Source organism: Primulina eburnea, chromosome 14 (genome assembly GCF_022965805.1).
Source record: "Primulina eburnea isolate SZY01 chromosome 14, ASM2296580v1, whole genome shotgun sequence".
NCBI classification, from domain to species: Eukaryota; Viridiplantae; Streptophyta; class Magnoliopsida; order Lamiales; family Gesneriaceae; genus Primulina; species Primulina eburnea.
The window spans coordinates 3,197,983-3,213,905 of NC_133114.1; the positions used below are offsets into that span (position 1 = coordinate 3,197,983).

Below are 15,923 nucleotides of genomic sequence, written 5' to 3' on the forward strand. Positions count from 1 at the left end.
AACCCCCAACCCGAACAGAAATCCGTATAACCCGACTCAATCCGTCTAACCCGCCTAATCCGAATTTTATTAATTTTTTTTTAAAATTTTTTTAAAAAAAATTAATGAAAAAAATTCAAAAAAATAAAAAATAATAATAATATTTTAATTTAAACACATAATAACAAAATTTTCGATTTAAATTTGAAAGTTTAATCGTAGAAAATTAAAAGTATATTTACTAAATCAAATAAAAAATTGTTAAAAAAATAAAATTATGCAAAATAAATATTAAATGATAAAAATTTATCATATAAATATACAATAATTTTTGTTCAAAATACAATATATAAAAATATAGATAATATTTTTTAAAAAAAAAGTTCGCGGGTCAATCCGCGACCCAACCCGTCCAACCCGAAACCCGCCTAACATGGCACTAGTCAGAATCCACCCAACCCGAACCTGATTTTTTTCGTGTTGGGTCGTGTCGGGTTGACAGATCGTATCGCATTTTGACACCCCTGATACAGAGACGGTGACAATGGGAAGCTTTAATCGCCAAGAGGTACAGATTCATCCATCATAATACCATCAAATTCATTGAATGTCTTTCATGGCTACAGTGTAAGGTATAATTCATACTACTTATCTCCTAATTGACTGAATTACTACAAAATACAAATTTACTTTTCGACTGACATTTATTACTAAAAAAATTAATGAGCATTATACATAGGATGAATCAAAATGAAAGTTATTATTAATATTTTTTATGACGATGAAACTCGGAGTCGGGTCCTATTTTTCGGTATGCATCGGATAAATCTCGAGTTAACGTAGTAGAATGCAAACCATTCTAGATAGAATCAGGCGAACTCTGTGCGACTGGCTCGCCGAAAAAAGTATTGGAAGATGAATCGAATACATTAGTATTGCAAAAGATCTCACATACTTAATCAACTTGAACACTTTAAAAGACAATATGGTATCTATTTTTTTTATGATGTGTGAAACCACAGCCGCCAATATACGGTGTACACCAAGTAAGCGCAGACTAATACAATAGGCTGTAAATCACGCTAGCCAAGTAGACTATATTTCACAAGCTCTGAGTGACAAGTTCACCCAAAAAGGTATTGGTAGAAAAATCGAATTCCTGACTATTGACCAAGAACTCACTTAGTCCACCAACTCAGACCTCTCTTGCTGGCAAATGGTAGCAATTATTTTTTTTCTGACATGAGAACTCACAACCGCTACCCTTCTATGTGAACTGAGTAAAATCTCGAATTAATGAAATAATCTGCAAATCACTTTAGTCAAGTAAATCATATTGGACAAGCTCCGTACGACAAGTTCACCGGAGAAAATGTTTGTAAAAAGAATCAAACTCCAACAATTAATTAAACCATAGTTAATAAAAAGGTGGTGTTAAAGAGTTCCAGTAATTCTCTTATCAATTTCCTAAAATAGAAGTGGCTTACATTTTTATAATTCATATTTATTAAGTATTAGATATACAGATGACACACAAAAGAAACAATTAATTAAACCATAGTTAAAATTATCTCTCAACTCTTGAATCAATGTAAAGTATTGTACTATATATATATATATATATATATATATATATATATATATATATATATATATATATATATAGCCTTATATTAAACTATATAAAAAGTTATTATCACATAAACATATATTCATTATTACAATTATTTTGGTATGCCCTTTATTCTTTTCTTTTTGAGTATATCTTTTGAAATGGCAATGCAATTTTAATTTGGATTGATATAAATTGAAATGCTTGGAGTCAAAACTATCATCATCAATAGAAGCAACTTCAAATCTATAAATTCATGCACAAAATCTTGGATCTTCACATTATAAAAACACACCCCAAAACAAAATCCCCTGAAAATAATCGGAATGACGAAATCATGCAAAATATTCACCTATTTTCTTCTTTTTTGTCTTATAATAATAATAATATTTTTAAAGCCCGATTTCTACCATGTCGGAGCCCGGCCCGTTGTCAGTAAATCGTTACGGATTGAAGAGGGGGTATCAATGAAGGAGGCGAATATTTCCAGTTTTGAGCTGAGCCCAGGAAAAGGGCATGGGCTTAAGGATCTGATGAACAAGTTCGTTCAGGTTGCAAGCTCGGGCCCAAGTCCTCCTGGAGAGGGACATAAACTCGTACATGGCAAAGGTCGGTCGGCCGAACTTAGCCCAGCCCACTAACGAAATAAACGCATATTTGGTATTGAGATTTGGCCTTTATGACTCTCACAGATCAATTTTATGAGATAATTTTTTGACCGACTCAACTAATGAAATATTATTACTTTTTATACCAAAAATATTGTTATTCATGATAGTTATAGATCAGATCATTTCGTCTCACGGTCAGACCCGTTAGACTTTAAGCCATACTAAATAATCCAGATAGATAAATGAATGTGTTTAGGTAATCAATTAACTAATATTGCGAAACATATTATATCAATTTGAATTTGTTCATAGAAATGGAATAACTTGGTATAAGGATGCATCCTTTCATACTTTTTAACTAAACATATATTGTGATAATTTCTAGTTTGTTAAACTTTTATTCCCATAGTCGACTGTGAATGAAACAGGGAAATTTTGAAAATTGACCTTTAGACTGCATTCTGCAGAGGCCTATGTGTCAAATCGAAAGATTAGCAAAACTTGCGTGAATAATCAAATTACAGTTAAAGGCGACACATATAACTTGAATTCTCGACGTAGATGTTACATAATTACTAAAAATATAGTAAGAGCGAACATCAGTCGACAAAAAAATCAACTAAAGATGATCATTTCATGACTATTAAGAATGAAATAAATTTGATGATTATATTTTTCAATCTTTCTCACTTGCTCATGCGGAACCAAGAGAGAAAAGATTGAAAAAATCAATCATTGACAACCACTTGTGAAGGATTCCTAGAAAAATTAAGGATTTATAACCTGATTTAGAAATCCAATGGACTCGGTTTTACGCACACACAAACAAAGTAATCAAAAAAGAAAGACGAGAGAAAAAAAAGTAAGAAATCCTATTTTCGACTCGACTCTCTCACTCCAATCGTTTCGAGTTACATTTCGATCGTTTTTATATGTATAGATCAAGTAAATTCTTTCAACTAACTATTAATGCATGTATTGCTATTTCAATTAAACTCACTAAATTATGAGCAACGTCTCGTTGTCACTGCCTCTAGATACAAATTGATATCGTCTACAAGAACCATTACATTTAACAAACTTAATTATCTTAAAATTATATAATGAAACACTGTGAATATTTGATTTTTTTAAAAATAAATTAAATTAAGTTTATAAATAAATAATAATAATTTAGACTATATAATTAAGTTGTCTATGTATATCTTGAAACATTAAAACTTGAACTGAATTTAAAGTCCACATTGCTCCAATTTTTAGAAATCAACATAGAACCATCGGGTCCTCAATTTTGATTTTGAAGCACAAATCAAACCAAAACAAGAACTTGGTTTCGATTTCGGTTCATATTTCGAGTGTAACTGTGTTTGGTAGTGCCATCCATAAGATGCACCATGGAGTTTAACCAACCAACATCACAACTGATCTCTTGGTTTACTGGGGAGGAAACTTCACATGCTTTTATAGGATTTTAAGCGTAAAAAAAACCTCAGCATTTGAGAGACTAAGCTAAAGCCCGTTTTGCGTATACATGAGGTGGTGTGCATTGAAGAATTGCAAGCAAAATTTCTATAATAACCACCATTCATGTTTCCTATGACCAATCAGTATGTCACTCGAAGTAGGACAAAAAACAAAGGTTAACCATACCTACTCTTCTTTGCCAGTTTGCAGCTCTTTTCCATCTCCTCATTAAAAACCAGTACACTTACACTTCAATCGTCCTTGCGTTTGCATAATCTTCTTGGGGTCATGCACAGCGTCTGAGATATTAGATGAATCTAGTGCAATTGGCTAAAGTACATGTTCATGAAATATCTTGATGGATTGAATCCACTCAAAATTACTGCAAAAAAAGGTAAAATATTCATCTCTTGGTTGAATTATAATTCGAAGACATGTGAGAATATAGAGTGAAGATGCTTACAGATGGGAAAGAGCACAAGGACGATGCCAATTGGATATAGGAACAACGTGGTCCTCTCCAAGAAGGGTAATACTGCATTAGAGGAGACAAATTATGCGTCAAACTTTAAAAAATCCCCTACGCAGTACCAGTTTTTTAGATGATCAAAACCTTGTGAGAAGTGGGAACATAAAAGAAACGTTCTTTTGAAAGATGTCATATACTTCTAAATTACATTCAACTGAATCGCACTAATAATTAAAAACAATCAAACTGACTCAGCAGCAAAAAGCTTGCGAACATTGATTATTCCCAACAGCGCTAGATTTGGTTGCGTATATCATCCTACTTTTAATCGGGAAGCCATTCTTTACAAAACAGAAGAGTTGCAAACAGCTTTATTAGATCAGTTCACAGCATAATATGTGATTTAGGTGGAAACTGACTCTGTATTTTTCCTTGACAAACTCTGAATTTAATAAGCTGAGAAAAGTCTATACAAACAACTTGATCTTTTGGACACTTCATGAACATAATTATAACCTAATGTGGAAACTTTGACACATTGGAACACACAATTTGACGAGTTTCATAGCCTACTCTGAGCGTGAGAGACAAAAGGACATGATAAGAAATGACAGTCATTATTCATTAACCGAATGATAGAAAAAATAGACAATTTGTAAACTCATCTCACCATCATAACCCAAATAATTTAGGTAATGGTAGTAGGAAGTTCCCACCATGAAGAGCAAATTAGATAGTAACACCGGAACAAAACCATGAGCCAGTAGAAGGGGTGATAGAAAATAATGAACAACTGCAAATGGTAAAGACATCAGCAAATAAACGGTAGGAGAAAACCAAAAAATAAGACCCATTCATTTTATACATACCGTATAGCAGCACAAACATAGGGAAGAAAGAGTTGAGATGTACATCAAAAGAATACAACCTTCACAAAGTTGGATCAACATAAAGTTAGCAAGAAAATTAAAGGTTTCTTAGTCCAAACACAGCGTACAATTTCAGGTGTGAGGCATAATTTTACAAACATGAGATATACAGAAACTAAAGAAATGCAGACTAAAAGTCTCACACATATACAAGAGATTAGCAAAAGAAGATCAGAACTTGCCATTCCACCCGTTGCTCCACCACGTGACTGTTTAGAGCTTCTTCTCGAAGATAATTGTTAGTCAAGAGCCTGGACAAAATTTGGCAATAAATTTTCATCATTTTGTTAGGTAAAACTTTATCATCTTTGAAAACTGTCAAAAGTTCTGAACCAGCTGACAAAGATCCGATAATTGAAAGATTAAAATTAAGAGCGAGCATTTTCATAGAAATGTAGCTCCTCAAAATTTAAAAAATAAAATCGAGAACATAGAAACATGCAATAATAAGAAAAACCACTCTCCCCATATTCGTATATTTCCTTACCAAAAACAAGTAGCCAAAATTGTGCCTGTCACAAGGAAATGGAAAAGCAATACTGAAATAACCACAAAAACAGCGTGTCCTGCACTATGATCATACCTGAAATAAATGAGTTATGTCAAATAATAGCATAAAATACACATGAAGAATTGCAAGGGGTGAAAAGAACACAATACCCAGGCTTTCATTTGAAAAACTGATGGTCTTGGGATCATTTTAAAGAACATCATGTGAACATTAAACCTCAGGTGCAATATAATTTTTTCAATTAATCTTCATAAAAATAAATCTACTTGATGGTATTGAGATCATTTAAAAGAACATCATGTTGAATGTTAAACCTCAGTTGCAAGTGCAATATAATTTATTCAATTAATCTTCATAAAAATAAATGTACTTATTACTAATATCAACTATACAAGGACTTTACAAAAGTTTGTTCAAAACTAAGATCATGAAAAGAGTGCACTTACGCAGCACAATAACCCATAGTAGCAACTGACAAAAGGAGACTAAATATCACAACAAATGCAGGATCATCACGCGCCCATTGGTTCTTTGTTTCTACATGACATGAAAATAGAAAAGAGTTAATAATACCTACAGATTAAATCCAGTTGAATAATGAAATATCTTGCTTAACGAAATGGAGTATAAAATTTAACTAATTATCAAAGAAAAATTGTGAGAAACCATTATCATATGAAACCATTCATTCAGCAGAAAAATACATCAATTGAAAAAATTGACGTCCACAAATGAAATACAATGATCCCATAGAAAATAGGATAAAATGTTGGTTCCATAAGTAGGATATGATGCCAAGTAAAAAAACTAACTTACGCTTGTGATATTTGGTGTGTTGATATCTGCGTTGGTTGAACAGTTTCACATGCAAAATGAAAAAAATTATAAATCAGAATTATAAAATCAATAAGCAAACGACAAACATAAGTTTTCTGGTGTTATATTAAGATACATAGAATGTTATACTAGTATGAATCCTCAATGCCCACTAGACAACTGTTTACATTAACAAAATCTTCTTACCTCTCCACATATTACAACCCGCCAGGATCCCACAATAAAATTATATGACTTATGAATGTGTATCAACTCTCTCTTACCACAAAGGATGTCCTGGTAGTTCGATAAAACAAAACATGAAGAGACAACACTTTTTTGTTTCCTTTTAGGACACCATTCTTTTCAAATAGGCCATATGGACATCTGAGGTGTTTATTACAGTGAAAAAAAGTCTCTTCATATGTGTAATGTGACAATGATAAAATCTGCTTTGACGTAAACATATTGGGAATACAAAATTAATAGCTGGTTTTAACTACTTAAATCATGGAAAAAGAAGTAACAACCTTAGCTAATTATGTTAAATGAGAGGCTTAATAGATTAGTTTTTAGTTGGTTGACTTATACTTCTCAACATATTTACCTATATTCACATATCACAATTATAAAGAGACAGACCCAAGAAAAGTCAAGATGCGTTAGAATTAAATTCAGGTGACCTTAAAAGCACTTTTAGAAGTTTCTCAATATACACAATATAAAGGGAAGTAAGCCAACTAAAACTAAATATTATAAACAACAAGTACAAATTTAAGTGATTATGGAACACCAACAGCCATCTGTAGAAAATAGAAACTCACACAACTTTTGGTGAAGTGCATAGATGAAGCATTTGCCAGAAAGTATATTCAATATCCATTTGTTGCCACTACATTGAGCCATCCAAAACAAATGTCACTGATTGAAAATCAAACAGAAGCATTTATAGACTATAAATTAGACAACTGTAGACAGCCAAAAGTTTCTGAAAATTTTATTCATGTAAAAAAGAAAATAAAAATGAAGCATATTTCATGGCCACAAGTAATTGATTTGACCCGCACCATATTCGAAGTTAAATCATGACACCACAGCTAAGATAAAAGTTTCAAAAAGAAATTTTCAACTAATCCACAAATTTCAAACTTGCATGCCCTCAGAAACGAACAACCTATCTAGGATTACTTCATGTTTTTAAATAATAACACAAATTAAACAAAATTTAAACAACACGTTAATAATATTCTTCACTCCTTCGTAAAGTTCTAATTTATGCATCATCCACTGAAAATTTAGGAAATAATCTGATGAAAGTACTCCATAAAAAATCTGCAAAAATTTAAGCGAAGACTTAGCAATTAGATTCCCACTTAAAACGTCAAATATGCACATGCATACTCTAAGTGTATCCCCAACTCGTTAAATTTTATTGTTTAAATGGTGTAACACCACAATAAAGAGCTTGCGCATTAGTTAACCCAGAGATTATTTTCCAATTTATGTCCCTCATCCCACAACACAGCCTTGACCTCTCACGATGACCTTTATATCATTATTTAGTCTGAAATAATTTGGTTTCTGGGTTCTGATGAGCACAAAATACTACACTCTGAAATTTTGAGTCATCGGGTTCAGAACTGAATGCAAACTATTAGCATTCCAGATTTCAAAGGGTGTTCATAAAGTCAACACCCTTATGGTTTATCCAACCATATTGGCGTAAGAAAAGCATTAAAGATATTTATCAAGCTGAATAATTCAGCTCAGAACATGGATTTTATTAGCTCAAAAGTCACAATGTTCTATTTGAACATAACATCTACTCTCTTCAGATAATTATACAATGAACGGGTGACTACTAGGCCAATACTTCTGTCTACTGTGTAATGCCACAGGAAATAAAGCACACAGTTTAGTACGAATGCATATTCCCTTACAGGACTCTTACAAGTTTAGGCCCCATAAAACAATACAATTCAAGGTTGTTCTATTTCCAACTTCAAGCACTAAAGAACTCCCATCACCTCAACTAAGAGAAAGAAAACAAATGAAAACAGAAATGATACACATAACCTTTCACATTTGTTCCTCTGTTAACTCGATCAATCTCAGGGCCTTCACCCACATAATAATAACAGGGGAAAAAGAAAAATCATGGTACATTTCACCATCAAAGATCAAGATCAGATCTGCAAAACAATGAAAACTTTACCTTGACTATTCTGCGGAGGTACTGGGGAAGGACCGAATTGGGTCGGGCATGAGCACCCGAACGCCCCTTCGCCGATGAAGAGGTGGGCAGCATCTTATTGCTGGTGTTCTTCTTCACTATTTTCTTCTGGTTTTTGATCGATTTACACCAAGTTATGGTGCTGCGAATTTATGGATACAGAGATCTGTCCAATTTTTCAGAATACGGATGCGAGCAATATGGATCGGGCCTTCAGCTGAAGTAACAGGCCCAATTAGTCACTTTAAGAGAAACTGAAGTCTTGAACTTGAACATTTAAAATTATTTTTTTAATATTTTTTTGTTGAGATAATTACATTATCCATATATTAAATTTAAATTATTTTCATTTAAGTTTTATTTAGCTAGTCAATGTGATTGTTTTATGATCACAACTTTATTCCACGTTCGTCGGAGAGTCGTGTTTTTTTTGGGAGATAAACTCTTACAATCGTTTTTATCCAGAATCAAGAAAGTCACGTGTGTTTTTTTCGTGAGACAACCTTTTACAATCGTTTGATCAGTAGACAGGAGATGGTCAAATAAATCTACAAGGTAAATGATGAGGGCGAACTGTTCTTTTTTTTTTTCCCTTTTGCCAAAATTTGTCGAATCAAAAAAAAGATTACACATTCAACTTGTCAGAACTCCTACTTTACACAACATTGATGCAACACCATCAACCTACAATTCACAGAAAACTACCTTTCTTGGTTTGCTCGGTTGGATTCGGAGCCTAAGCATCCGACTTGTCTTTCTTGGCTCTAAGTTTCATCATTATCCGAATCTCCATCATCGTCTGATGATTGCTCATTCTGATGCTCGTCTCCATTTTCAATCAGTTTGCTCTTTTTCTCTTTCTTTCTCTGTTTTTTCTTCTGACGTTTCAAACGTTTCTTCAGTGTACGTTCCTCTGCAGCTTTTAATCTTTCGTCTCTTCTCTGGTTGAATTCTGAGATATCTTTCCTCTTCTTGTAGTCGACGTCCATCCTTGTTAGCCGATCTTGTTCCTTTCGCCTCATTTGCCGATACTGTCACCATCAATAACCCAACAAAAATGTACACCGTCGTTAATAAATAAAATTAAAGGGAATCGAGAATAACAAGATAAGGTTGTACCAGATAAAACACATAGTTATAAGTTTCTGTTTTTTATCTTGAGACTTGCTCTGTTTTTTCGTAATAAATCCATTTGCCTCCACCCTTTCTTGAGAAAGATAATTCCCTATTTTTTCCCATGCAATATTTCATTCCACGCAAGTCAAATCATAGTTTTGAAGCCATATAGAAGACATGTTGAAAATAATAAGACCATAGTTTCCAAGTTTTTGCACTACTAAACATGGATATTTGCTAAATTCCCTCAAGTTTACTTTCCTTATTTCAGATGCTACCCTGTAGGAAACCACTTGACCAAACACAAGAACCATGGTGTACAGTGGCATATACTCTAGTTACCTTCACTGTTTCAGCATTTCAGCAGACATAAATCACTCCAAAAATTACATTCTTCACCTTTCTTAAATTCTAATTTTTTTTGAGAAAGCTTCTGAATATCTAAGACAAACAAGCACCAAGGCTGTGACTCGACTATACAGAGGCATGAACTCTAAACACCTTTCAGTTCAAAATTTGCATTTTATCCTTTTCATTCAAATTCAGAAATGTTTGATAAAGATTTTGAATAGCAATCGACGGCAGGTTCCTGTGTTTAGACTCACTTCATGAATGAAAACGCACGATATGAACCTGACCATTGTAGAAGAAACTTAGCCATGGCCAACAGCAGCCTAATGGCTGTATACTTGAGATCGAGTAGGTCGATCGGTATTACCTTTTGAAGGAAAAAATATCCCATCGATTACTCGGAATATTACTTAAAAACATACAATTTCATCAAACACAACTATGAAAGTAGCATAACACAAATCCTTGATATGGCCTTGGGATTATATTTCTTGGAAATTATGGTGATTACTTAGCGGTGGTTACAAAGTATATATCATATCGATTGCAGTTTATAAAATCCAGAAAAATCATGAATTGTCGGTGAAAACCTCGCAGTGTCACATGATAAATCGATCTCGATTACCGAATAAAAGAAACTAGTGGCAACCACAACCTGATGGAAGTCACCCGATCCTGAACCGGCAGAACTACCGGAGGTATTGTTGACACGAACTGGAACACATTCAATAATGCGGCGGAGCTTAATTTCGAGGTCCTCGTCTTCTGGAGCAGCTACAGGCGGTGTGTACTCTACTAAAGCAGATGATGACGAAGAGGAAGGTGGAGGCCGCGGAGGAAGTGAAGAAACCGCCTTCTCCACCACTTGAACCACCTGATAATTTCCGGCAGCTACGGAAGCCGGCCTACCTGACGAAGATGACATTTTCAGGAAGTCACTACAAACCCATAAACCCTAAATTATGAATCCAAGGAAGAACACAGAATCATTTAATGATTGGCCTTCAGGGCCTTGACCCGACAGCCCAGATCATACCAAATTAATAATATAATAATAAATAATAAATAAATATACATGACCATACAAAAATAGATTTTAAATTAAAATTGTTATAGTATTCAAAGAGAAATGATGAATTGATGATATATAAAACAAAGAGTAGGTCTCTTGTGAGACGGTCTCACGAATCTTTATCTATGAGACAGATCAACTTTACCGATGTTCACAATAAAAAAGTAATACTTTTAGCATAAAAAATAATATTTTTCATAGATGACCCAAATAAGAGACTCGTCTCACAAAATATGACTCATGAGATCGTCTCACACAAATTTTTGTCTAAAATAAATGTGATTTAATTTAATTGTTTTGAAGGTGTGATAATTTAAAAAGATACAATTTAAAGTACAAGAAAATAACTAAAATTACATGTTTTGAATCAATAGATTTAGATCAGATAATTTTATTTTAAAAATTAATAAATTTGAAATGGCAACTTTTGTTAGGAAATTTCGAATGTCACCATTTGAATAGAGAATTTGTTTTGAGGAAAAACCAAGTGAAATATTATAAATTTGAGTCGATATCGAGTTCATACAATATCATCATCAAGTATTGGCCTAAGACCATTTTGCTCTAGTTTTATATATAAATTCAAGTGCGATTTACTAGTTGTTTATTTAACACTAAAAATCAAAAACATAAATCAAATACTCAAATAGTCCACATTAATTAATTATATATATACATATTAGTATTTAATATATATAATATTTGAATTTAGCGACATGGCCACTCCTCTTTTTATTGGACTTGCTCAATGCAGCTATAAAATAATTACAAATTTAAAAGGGAATATAAAAAGATTCTATTTTTCCAAATGCTGGCTGTGTTATACACGTTTAGCAAGCACAAATTCCACACAAAACGGTTCGCCTATAAAAAAGATTTAAGCTCGAAGTTGGATACAATTTCTTAGGCCAAAAACAACCATTGAAATGGCTTATGAACTTCATTTTCGACTGTGTTTTCTAAGCATACTAAATACCTCATGCAAGCTTAGGACTCGGGGCACCTTCCGAAGGTGGCAATGTGACAGATCGCAGTAGCTCCAACGAGCTTACCAATCCTAGAAAATGTGAAAGTATAGTATTTGCAGATGCCTGTAAAATAAGCAAAGGTAATTAGAATATATCCGACTTACAAGCCAAGGCCCCGAGGATGAATCTAGCAGGAGCCAATCCTCTCATTCTTCAATGAGAAGAAAATTGAAATTTCGGTGTAATTTTTCTAAAAATCCATTTTTCAAACCCATATCCCAACCAATCCAATTTTTAGCTCTCCCTGTAAACATCGGTACACTTTGATGCACAATGCATGAATCAGACGATCAGAAAGCCTGAAGGATACCTGCACCAAGAAAACATCCAAGGCAAGAACGGGACTACACCCAGGAGAGGATCCTTGGTAATAAGGATTGGCTGAGGTTGTAAGAGCTTTGGCCACCAATAAACCTACAGTTGCTTGCATACCGAGTATTGCAGCACCCATGCCCAAGAGATTTACGACTATACCATTTTTTAGACTTCTTACAACATCGGCACGAGGTGGAGCCTAAAAGAAATTCAACTTGCAATAAGTTTACAAGGTATGAAATAACAAGCGTACTGATTAAGTTTATACCATATGTACTGATATAGTGGGTTTCTTCCATAGGTGGATCTAGGAATTCAGAAGATGGGACAAACTACATGGTGGTGAGAGGGTGACTGAATGGATTTTGAGGGGGCAAAACTATTAACTATCAATTTTCAGAAATTACAAACAAAACTTCAAAAAACCTGTTTGACGGGGGCAATTGTCCCCCACCCCCGCTGGGTCCATCACGGTCAGTTCACTGATGGATATTCCAAGTTATGTATCAAAGAGGGCTAGAAAAGATAGGCAAGTATTAAGAACTTAGTTAAATAGTGGTTAGTGGGAGCACAAATACACGCACAGGCTGTTGGCTACAGGTAGGGACAAAGCTCCACTTGGTTCATCAAGTTTGCATAGTGATTGGACTAAAATTGAAGCCAAGTCCAGGATTACAATGGCTCATGTGAACCAGGCATATAAGGTTTGCAGACTTGTGAACTTGGTAAAAATCCAACCTTAATATTTAGTTTACTACAAAAATAAAATCTTCACAATTTATGCAGGCAAGAATTGAAAGATTGATCTCATCCGAAAGAAATGGACAAGTATGTGTTTTATTTGGGTTGTTAGCATCCTATAAACTTTATTTCAATGTATGTATATATATATATATATATATATATATATAACACAATCCCAAAATAGTCTTAGGGTAATCATCTCGTCAATTTGAATGTGTCAAGTAAAGATGGTTGGTCAGTCCAAAACACCATCTTTTGCATGTTTTAAGACAATCATCTCGTCAATTTGCATGTGTCAAGTATTATATAACACATCCCCAAAAAGTGATTTGTTAAATTTTTCGGTATTAATCGTCAGGCGAAATCATGTTAGTCATTTTCAGTCTTCAGACAGGAAAAGGGTATAACTTCTTGAAATTGAAGATTTAATGCTCCACCCAAGTAGTTAAAAGTGAAAAAAAATCGACAGATACATACAAATCATAACAATGGGATCACAGATTGCATGAACTAGAGGGCAGTAGGTAACGCTGACCAACTGAAGCTCAAACATTAAATCTACCGCTATTTGAGCATGATTGTACATTACCTTAGAAGGATCATTGGCTGTTTTCCGAAGTTTCTCGGATAACCGAATATAGCCGAATGACCAGAACACAGAAATGAATGCAGCCGCTATACCACCAGCAGTTGAATAAAAGGTAGCAGGCGACGTAATCTTCCCAGTGATAATGACAGAAAATGAAAGGATTGTAGCCGCAACTACCGTACAAACTATCTGTCCCCAGAAACCAAAACTTCCCAATCTTTTGAAACTCCTCGAGGTGCTCTCTAATCTCTTTGAAACCTAATAAGGTCATTTCAAACTGACGTTTTTATGTACAACTTTATCATTGTTTCAACAATCGGGACCCCTCGTTATTCTATTATTCTATTATAGTAAGAAACCCAACAAGCAGGATACCAAATACTGGATTAATTTCCGTTTTCAATTTTTCGAAGATCATTCTTCCCTGATTTAATGGATTATTACACAATTTCAATAGAAAAGACCCCAAATATAAACTTCATCAGCTTGCAAGACATCTTGTTAAAATGCTCAGCGAAAGAAAAAACACACTCAATTGAGAACATTATCTGACCTTTAATTCTAATAAAACACCAAACATGAAATAATTACAAGTTCATCTCCAACAAACAGCAATATCATAAACCCTAAATTCAAAACACGACACTTGAAAATGAAAAAAATAAAAATAAAAAATAAACTCAGCTGTCGTTAGAGAAACATCAATTAAGGCTACGGCATATCCCATCCAGCCAAAAAACATGCGTACAGAGAGACTGAGAGAGAAAGGGAAACATACCTGAGCGAGCTTGCCATCATCATTGGTAGAGCTATAGGCAGCAGAAATGGGAACCGTAGCTAGGGATTTTCTGCTGTGACTATTGAGAATTAAGTAATAAGAAGATAAACCACTAACACATTTCAAAGAAGAGAGATATGAATCAGGATTTATGGTGCTGCTGAAACGTAGTGATTGAGGGGGAAGTTTACACGACAAGGGCTTACGCAGCGCCGCCGTACACGGCGCAGGTGGTGGTGAGACCGCAGAGCGAGCTGCAGGCAACAGTAGAGTTGGCATAGCTTATAGTCGCGTTTGAGGCAGCAAATTTTCGATTCAGGCCTTCCGCGATTTTAACGTCTTTATGGAGTTTTTGTTTTTGTGTTGATTTTTTTTTAATGGAAAATTGAGGAGACCGTTTTACACATATTTTGATTTACGGAAAATGCCCACATTTTAGTTTTTTTAGTATGTTATTTTTTTATATAATTTTAATTATTTTTTGGACTTAAAAACATATAGCGTTGATGTGACGGTAACATAATATTGACATATATATTTTTATGTCAATATTCTTTAAAATTATCAAATAGATATTTATATACCACATAGATTTCAAATATATATATATATATATATATATATGTACATTTATGTGAGAACCGATGAGGTGTCACTCTCTCTTCGATTTATTATAGGCAAAAACTTGTGTGAGACGGTCTCACGGGTCGTATTTGTGAGACGGATCTCTTATTTGGGTCACCCATGAAAAAGTATTACTTTTGATGCTAAAAGTATTACTTTTTATTGTAAATATAGGTAGGGTTGACCCGTCTCACAGATTATGATCCGTGAGACGGTCTCACATGAGACTTATTCTTTATTAAATAAATGAAGGCAAAAACTTGTGTGAGACGGTCTCATTGGTCGTATTTGTGAGACGAGTCTCTTATTTGGGTCATCCATGAAAAAATATTACTTTTTATGCTAAGAGTATTACTCAGTCTCTAGAGAAGGCTGGCTTGGATTTATTTCTTGTATGGTTGATCATCCACTGATTTCTAAGTGATATGAAACAGCATCATCATATAGACACCCACTTCCTCGGACTCATGGGCCTAACAGCCCTACTCATTACCAACCAAGTAGGTGCACTCTACACTGCCACAATTATAAAGAAATAAAGTTGTGCCTTGACTAACAGTTATAACTTTTGACCTGGTGGTAATCCCTTGATTCTAACAATCAGTATAGAGCTAGGTCATGTGTTCGAGTCCCAAGAAGCATATTTTTATACTTCTTGGGAGGAATGTTGGGTTAAGCACGT

At 34.0% G+C, this 15,923-nt stretch overlaps 3 protein-coding genes across 4 annotated transcripts; all 3 read right to left on the minus strand.

Moving 5' to 3' along the window:
* Positions 1 to 3,682: 3,682 nt before the first annotated feature.
* LOC140812413 (uncharacterized) lies at positions 3,683 to 8,822 on the minus strand. The gene is made up of 10 exons (XM_073170671.1): positions 8,607 to 8,822; positions 7,216 to 7,283; positions 6,392 to 6,417; positions 6,022 to 6,112; positions 5,552 to 5,647; positions 5,247 to 5,315; positions 5,005 to 5,063; positions 4,806 to 4,928; positions 4,130 to 4,201; positions 3,683 to 4,048 (listed from the first exon to the last, which is right to left on the minus strand). The coding sequence occupies exons 1-10, from the start codon at positions 8,697 to 8,699 to the stop codon at positions 3,984 to 3,986; spliced, it is 762 nt and encodes a 253-aa protein (XP_073026772.1). The 5' UTR covers positions 8,700 to 8,822; the 3' UTR covers positions 3,683 to 3,983.
* Positions 8,823 to 9,176: 354 nt separating this feature from the next.
* LOC140812906 (uncharacterized) lies at positions 9,177 to 11,086 on the minus strand. The gene is made up of 2 exons (XM_073171283.1): positions 10,747 to 11,086; positions 9,177 to 9,655 (listed from the first exon to the last, which is right to left on the minus strand). The coding sequence occupies exons 1-2, from the start codon at positions 11,014 to 11,016 to the stop codon at positions 9,389 to 9,391; spliced, it is 537 nt and encodes a 178-aa protein (XP_073027384.1). The 5' UTR covers positions 11,017 to 11,086; the 3' UTR covers positions 9,177 to 9,388.
* Positions 11,087 to 11,875: 789 nt separating this feature from the next.
* Positions 11,876 to 14,952, minus strand: LOC140812666 (protein TIC 21, chloroplastic-like). Of its 2 annotated transcripts, XM_073171004.1 has the most exons (5): positions 14,618 to 14,952; positions 13,840 to 14,097; positions 12,502 to 12,705; positions 12,140 to 12,254; positions 11,876 to 12,027 (listed from the first exon to the last, which is right to left on the minus strand). In XM_073171004.1, the coding sequence occupies exons 1-4, from the start codon at positions 14,894 to 14,896 to the stop codon at positions 12,141 to 12,143; spliced, it is 855 nt and encodes a 284-aa protein (XP_073027105.1). In that variant the 5' UTR covers positions 14,897 to 14,952; the 3' UTR covers positions 11,876 to 12,027; position 12,140. The 2 variants fall into 2 exon arrangements, with proteins under 2 accessions (XP_073027105.1, XP_073027104.1); XM_073171003.1 differs by having other exon boundaries at positions 11,882 to 12,254; positions 14,618 to 14,951.
* Positions 14,953 to 15,923: the final 971 nt, after the last annotated feature.

Coding starts and splice junctions, on each gene's coding strand:
- LOC140812413 (XM_073170671.1), bottom strand. CDS start 8,699: ATGCTGCCCACCTCTTCATCGGCGAAGGGGCGTTCGGGTGCTCATGCC. Junction 7,284..8,606: donor ACCTCCGCAGAATAGTCAAG/GTAAAGTTTTCA, acceptor GGCTCAATGTAG/TGGCAACAAATGGATATTGA. Junction 4,049..4,129: donor CCTTGTGCTCTTTCCCATCT/GTAAGCATCTTC, acceptor CTTTTTTTGCAG/TAATTTTGAGTGGATTCAAT.
- LOC140812906 (XM_073171283.1), bottom strand. CDS start 11,016: ATGTCATCTTCGTCAGGTAGGCCGGCTTCCGTAGCTGCCGGAAATTAT. Junction 9,656..10,746: donor GATCGGGTGACTTCCATCAG/GTTGTGGTTGCC, acceptor TGATGGTGACAG/TATCGGCAAATGAGGCGAAA.
- LOC140812666 (XM_073171004.1), bottom strand. CDS start 14,896: ATGCCAACTCTACTGTTGCCTGCAGCTCGCTCTGCGGTCTCACCACCA. Junction 14,098..14,617: donor ATGATGGCAAGCTCGCTCAG/GTATGTTTCCCT, acceptor TGACCTTATTAG/GTTTCAAAGAGATTAGAGAG. Junction 12,255..12,501: donor TGGATGTTTTCTTGGTGCAG/GTATCCTTCAGG, acceptor CTTATTTTACAG/GCATCTGCAAATACTATACT.